General features: G+C 33.6%; 1 protein-coding gene across 1 annotated transcript; it reads right to left on the reverse strand.

The window, feature by feature from the left end:
- Positions 1 to 632: 632 nt before the first annotated feature.
- On the reverse strand, positions 633 to 7,137 carry LOC128995158 (uncharacterized). Its single transcript, XM_054420074.1, has 2 exons — positions 7,011 to 7,137; positions 633 to 2,701 (listed from the first exon to the last, which is right to left on the reverse strand). The coding sequence occupies exons 1-2, from the start codon at positions 7,029 to 7,031 to the stop codon at positions 701 to 703; spliced, it is 2,022 nt and encodes a 673-aa protein (XP_054276049.1). The 5' UTR covers positions 7,032 to 7,137; the 3' UTR covers positions 633 to 700.
- Positions 7,138 to 7,434: the final 297 nt, after the last annotated feature.

Genomic DNA, 7,434 nt, shown 5'->3' on the forward strand with positions numbered 1-7,434 from the left:
GGAACATAAAGTCATTGTAGGTATGGCCTAAAAATCTGGATATACTACAGTATTTAAAATAATTATTTTTACCAGCTCCTAAGAATTCAGCCCCTTCTTCAAGAATAGTTTTAGAGGCTAGTGTCACAGAAAACATACTAGTAGTATGTTTTCTGTGCTAGAGTGTTTTCACCGTGCCAGCAAGGGCAGCAATCAAATGTAGTATGACCCTCGTTAAGATGATTTCAAACACTGCCTTGTCCCAGGCAGGAAGGAGCCAAAGACAATCTACAATTTCGTTACCTCCACTAACTCCCAAGGCTTTATTCAATGAATACCAATTATTCTAAGTTTTAAAATACATCCATTTGCAATATTTTATTATAATGTCATCAACCCTAAATCGGATCACAATTTGATCTCTAGTGCAGACTGTATCACAACGAGACATGTTATAGACAATGTTTACTTTTCCCACTAAGTGGTGGAGAAAACTGACTCTGCAATTACCAGTTTATCGTTAGACTTTAACACAGGGTAAGAATCTATGGACAACAACATGTCCCCCTTGGCACTTTCTCACCACCCCACTAGGTTTAACTTTTACACACCTGGGCCAGCGAACCAAAGGCGAGTTATAAATGCACAACAAGACAGCTGCAACCATTTAATCAGTTTAAAAATAAACTTTTAAAAATATTAACAGAGGTTATGGTACTTTTCATTTCCTTCGTCGAATATCGATCTTATCTTCCTTTGGAACAGTGGTTTCTTGGTTCTTGTTTACAGATTTTTCTTCACTTACTGACTTAGCTGATGTTTTATCCTCTTCTTCATCTGATAAATCTGCCCTGTCATCTTTACTATCTGCACTATTAGTCATGGCGTTGCCTCCATCAGTAGTTTTATTGTCATTGATTTCTGCGGTGTTACTGACACTGGTCTGTTTGTCTCCATTAGTTGATTGTTGATTCTGCCCGGATCCTTGATTGTTTTTCGCAGGAGTGCTTTCTGGCTCCTGTTCTGTTAAACCACCATCCTCCTGATCTTTTGACGGTTGTTTATTTTCCGCGGCATTTTCTTTATCATCTTCATCATCTCCATCTTCGGAATCATCGTTATCATCGTCCTCGTCTTCGTGATCGATACTTTTATTCTCGCCTAGAATCTCATCCGTGGCGTAATTTATCAGCTGATTCACAAGGTCTTTGGCTTTTTCGATTTCATGTGGCAACATATCTTTAGCCACGCCATACCCTTGGCCTGCAGCGGAAAGAAGAGTACCCATTGCATCTTTGACAATTTCAGCAGACTGGAGTATTTCTTTTTTGCTCAATTGCAAATTTCCCATTTTATCTTCGGCACTTTTTTTCAAAGCCTTTATTGATTTCTCTATCTCACTATTTGACAGTGTCCCATCATCCCCCCTGGTTAATTCCTTCAATATTTGCAGCGGACTAGGTGTTTTGACACTGTCTGTGCCTGATGCAGATCCAGGGCCAACCACACGATCAAGCAACGTGTCCATTATGGTTTTTGGTTCCACATGATCTTTTTGAGTCCCAGAAGTAGTTATTTCCTTATTATTCTCAAGTGAGTTCTTTGTAAGTTTATTTAAGAAACTATCACCCCCTTCTTTTAATTTTAACGCAGCACCTTTAGCAGCATCCCCAGCAACACTCAACGCACCCTTTACATTTCCAATCGCATCTACTCCAGTAGCGGCAATGTCTCTACCCAACTGAGAGTGAGCTATTTCGATTCCTTTAGCCTGTAGTTCTTCTAGTTTGTCAGCTAACAGGTCTCCATAAACTTGAAGAGTCTTCTTCTTTGTACCGTCTTCGGTTCCATCTTCGTCATCAGAAATCGACACTGACTCTGCGTTTTCTAGTAGTTTATCGAGTTCTTCTTTGGTCAACACTTTTGATTCACCACTCTTGCCTTTATTCACCAGCCTATGAATGAAGTCTGTTCCAGTTTCTCCCATATTGATTAATTTCTCTCCTATCAGCTCTACTCCACTCATCCACTTTTCAAGTTCCCTCTTGCTGCCTCCTGTCGTTTCAGAACTTTTACACACAGACCTTTCAAACTCTGGTGGAGTTTTAATCTCGGTGCCTCTAGATTTATACAGTATCGGAAAGAACTCTGGAAATTGTTCTCTGGGGAGTCCATGCTTATCCATGAAATCTGCTTTCATGCAGTAGAGTTCAGTCAGACATTTTTCATGTTTTGGTTCACCAATTTCATCTTCCGGATGTTTAAATGTATACAACGCGAGCTCCTCACACTCTATTTGCTTGTCGACGATCTCTTGGCCTTCTTCGCTATGAAGATCAAATAGTTTATATATTGGACTTATCTTCTCACCCACCTCTTTAATGTACTTAGACATGATTTTCTTTGCTGAGTCCATTGTCAACACCTCAATATTTTTCGGTGGAGGTTTCTTCACGAACTTTTCTCCTTCGCTGGTTTCGACCGCAAACGTATCAGGGTACCAGCTTAGGTCCATCTTGTTCTCTTCTATGTATTTCAGCTTGTCTTCATTTAAGCTCTCCGAACAAATTAAGTAGAGATCTACGTACTGAGCTGTCTCTTCATGGTAGTTGCCTGTGGTCCAGTTCTCGTTTATCTTCAAGATCCGGTCACATTCTTTCTCCGTGGCGATGATGCGGTCCCCCAACTGAAGGTCGGAGGCTGTCACCAGCTCTACGGCGACCTGAAGTAAAAATAAATAAGATTGTGTTATAATTCATTTCTGATATGTATATGTTAATTCAGTTTTAGGCGTGTTCATAGTTTAGAAAATATTAAAGGATTTCATTAACGGTACACTCTGGTGCACAAGGAGGTCTAGTTCTTCTATCTTCATAATCCTCTTGAGTCTAAGACTTCTTAAAACAACAACAAAAACGAGCGTATTGGTATAAAATCAATTTTTAATTTATATTTTTTTTACTTTATACATAGTTAGTAGTCGGAAAAAGTATTGTTTTTGTAAAAAAAATCGAGTTTGAGTTTTGAATGGGCATATTCGTTTTTGGTCCCCCAGAACCCAAACATATGGTTTTCGAAGTGATATCTGTGTGTCTGTCCGTGTGTGTGTCTGTATGTGTGGATTTGTACAGAGAAACAGACCTAACACGTATGTTATACGGTTTTTGATGACTTTTGGTATGTGTGGTATGGAGATACCATAGCTAAACGTATTTCGGCTGCACTTTACTTTAGGTCCTACACTCATTCGAATGAAAATATCGATTATTCGATTGTTTCATTCGATATATCGTTTGGTCAGTTAGGTTAGGTTAACCTTACCTAACTAACCAAACGATATATCGAATGAAACAATTGATTAATCGATATATCGATCGATATTTTCAATCGAATGAGTGTAGGACCTAAAGTAAAGTGCAGCCCGTATTTATATTAGTATTAAAGTATTTCATTATTTCTTTTAGTACTAACAGTTGTTTCTTTGGTGGAATACAATTCATTAAACCCAATTTCAAATGGCAGCCAACTGAGTCAAAGATAGGAGCCGATTAAATATTGAAATTGCAATTTCAAGAAATCTTTCAATGGCTGCCATTTTTGATTCGGTTGTCCGTTTAAGTTCGGGTTTGCGGCATTATGGCCTATTTTATGAACAAAGACGTGTAATATTATATGCATATCAACATCAACATATGCTTACCTTAAGACTCCTAGTGGGCCACCCCCTGAGAAGGTGTATTACGGAATAATGTTTTAAAATTATTACTATGTCCAATCAATTTGTTTCAAATTTTGTAGCTCTATATTTATTATTTTCTGAAACATTTAACTACCCCGGGACTTTCAAAATGTTAAAACTGGTTAACAAAAATCCATTTCTAAGCTTTTGTTAAGTTTCTCTATAACTATTCACCTAAAAAAAAATATGAAAAGGACTATTCATGTTTGAAATATATCGTAAGTAATTATTGTTGTACATAATGTATTTTGAGCCACAAGATTTTCAACATAATCACTATTAACGAAAAAACAGCCATTTTTAAACATTAACCCCACTTCCCCCCAAATCCAACGTTTAGTTTTTTTTTCTTCTTATTGCACCGTACTATTTGGATTCTTCTTCATAATTTGACAAACAACTTAACTATTCACATTTATTAAGTTGTGAGAACTGTCGGTATCTGGAATAGTAATATGAATGGTAACGTAATTATATATTGTCTAATATTTTTTCTAGTGTCAGTGTTTAGTTTACTATCAGTTATCAGATTATTTACAATTATAAATTGGGATGTTTATTTGCTGTTATTTGCAGTAAAATGCTTTTTAAAATACATGAATTTATTTAAATGTGGATTTAATAATTTATTTTACTAAGTGCTTTTACGGCGAATAAATGTCAAATAAATATGTCCATGTGTGTTCATCAAATAAATTCATCAAAAAAATACTTTTTGAATGAAATTCACATGTAAATTGCTTAACGTTTCATCTAAGGGGAAACAAGTTACGCTATATGTTAAACATATATTTTAGGGTTTCCAAAGGTGTATGTTCAAATATTTTATATGAAACTCATGTACCATTAGTCGGAGAGAAGTGTAATTATTTTAATAACTCCACCACCTGTCGCTAGTTACCAAACATGTTGACGCAACCATGTTGCAAATTCATCGCAATCCGATGAAAATTGCTATGAATATTCATATCTTACAAAACCCTTTACTTAATGTTATTTCGGCCTTTGACCTTTGTTTCACCGTTTTGATTTCATTACTGACACACTTGTTTATACTCACTTCCAGAACAAATATTCATTTGATAAGGGGGTTATTTAAAGTCAGGGAAAGTAATTTTTGACTTTGATAGGATGTTATATATCTAAAAGTTTAATACACCACTAAACACTTTTGTAATTTTTTAAGGTGAATAAATAGGTAAATGTTAATGGTATTACTATTACATAGCTTATTTCATAGAGTTTGGCATATTTTAAGATATATTTGACATATTTTTAGCTTCAATAATTCTGTAGGTTAAATGTAGCAATATAAAAATTGATTTTACGAAAAAAATATATGTTCTTCATTATTAGTTGACGATAAGGAGTGTCTTTAGAACTATAAAATATTCACAATAGGCTATTCAACAAAACTACTAATGCTATAGTATAGTATGCTATAGGCTATAGTAATAATGTTCAAGGCTTCTACCTTCTTAATAAGCCAAATCAAATTGTAAAAACGTATTTAGGCTATTTTCAATCATTAGAACATTCCTTCATTTAATTAGCTTCCTTGCTTTTCAATTATGCATGAAACTAGATTCGAGGATAGAATAAATTAACATACACTCTAGGTGAATCAAAATACTTAATAAAACAAGGAGAAAAGTAAGGAGTTCTAGTTAGTCTTGTACCTGTTTGGCTATATAAAATATGCTTTTGGTCTGTATTAAAACTAAATAATGGTTTGTAAAAATTCCAGCTTCCAAACTTGATTGACATTACAGTTCTGTACTTTGATGGACCTAATAGGTCTTTGATATTTTGATGACGCTAACATATATTTTAAATATTAGATTGGTAAAGGTAAACAGTTTAAAATATTTACGCACAATATTTTCAGATAATATTTTTATTAGCTTCATCATATACATTTTTTTTCCAAAATCGTTGAAAAGTGGTTATACGATTTTTATTTTTTTGCACATGCCTTTTTTTCTAAGCCTAACCAACTTAAAACGATTTATCAATGGAATTAATTTAGTTAATTTAACTAATTTAATTATTATTTAGTTACTTATAGAACTAAAAAAATAATTAGTTTATTTGCAGTGTATTAAAGGGTAACTTCTACTCCAGGATGGAAGTTGTTCAAACCTATGTGACACCCAATTGAGCTGCATTTTAAAATTTTCAGTCGAACAAATAAACCGAACTATATCTTGTAAGTAGATTATTTCCATTACTTCACATGTTAATGTAAGACTAAATTACTTACGTAATTGCCGTCACAGCTCAATAAAATATGTCTATTCAGGACATGTTTCGGTGTTAAAACACCATCGTCAGCATAAATTGTAACACCGAAACATGTCCTGAATAGACATATTTTATTGAGCTGTGACGGGAATTACGTAAGTAATTTGGTCATACATTATGTCCAACAGCTCAGGGGCTACACACATGGATTTAAATTGTTCACATGTTAGTATTTATAGCTGGTAACGTGTTAGAAGAAACTATATTGTCAGAACACCATAAGCCAAATTATATTACCACAAAGATATAATACAACCATTTAAATTATTTCTTCAGATATATCCCTTAGTTAAGTCAATTTGAAATCCATGAGGATCGGCGATCCTTAATATTGTCCTATATTGAATCCATTTTGTCTCTCCAGACTGAAGTGATCTTATACCAACTTTGAATTGTAACCAAGTCATTGTTTTGTCAAGGATTGGACCGAGGTGAACATAGTGCCGTTGATTTTATGTTAAAAGTCCCAATTTACATCTTTAAATTTATTTATTTACCATTCATTTTAACATTTTATAAGTAAATTAAACCATACAAAAACCTAAAATTGTAACCATACAAATACATGGAGCATGAACATTTAATGGGAAAAACCCGATCAAAGTCACATTATATACGTAAACTGAAATCTGTATACCATTTTTAAACTTTTGAAAAAATAAATTCTATTTCCTTATCAACAGTTTTATAGCCTGCGTGTTTGGGTAATAGACAATAATTTTACGACCTAAATAAAAGACAAATATTTTACAAACTATTGAGTGCACATTTTAAAAACTATAATACGATGTTAGGCAACGTCATCAACCAAAAAATCCAATTTTCAATGTGTTAAATTCTGTTTTAATATTTTTTAATGCTTTGAGTTTTACTTATTTTAACGTTTTAAATAATTAAGTTTATTTAAAACCTTAAATTTTAGATTTTTCAAGATAGGCCTACATACTTAACTATTTTAAGGTGAATTAAAAAATATATAATATCTTACCAGTAAAACTAGCCACATCATTTTATGTAGTTTTCACTGCACGATATGTGTTGTTGTAGTCAGTAGCTTACACAAGTGTTCACTGGCAGATGGCTTATGAGCATTATTAATGGTGACTAAAGCCCCCACCATTAACCTTCCACTGATCATATTTCACTGATCGGTCATATCGAGCTTATGGTCGATCAATTAAAGTTATAGCCATAAATTATATCATTTATAACTTTTATAAATATAAAAAATTATACTTGAAACGATTCCGTAAAAAGTTGATATTAAAATAGAAATAAGAGATTAATGTTAATTAATTATTTAATGACTTGCAGTTTGGGGCTCTTTAAGAGAGAGAAATTCATCCTTGCACGAGAAAACTATTCGTCCACGAGTTGTTCTTGTCCATATGAAGCTTTTGGGCATTGAAGGT

This window comes from Macrosteles quadrilineatus, unplaced genomic scaffold, assembly GCF_028750875.1.
Source record: "Macrosteles quadrilineatus isolate MER2022 unplaced genomic scaffold, UCM_ALF_1.0 Scaffold_5__1_contigs__length_97177068, whole genome shotgun sequence".
Taxonomy (NCBI): Eukaryota; Metazoa; Arthropoda; class Insecta; order Hemiptera; family Cicadellidae; genus Macrosteles; species Macrosteles quadrilineatus.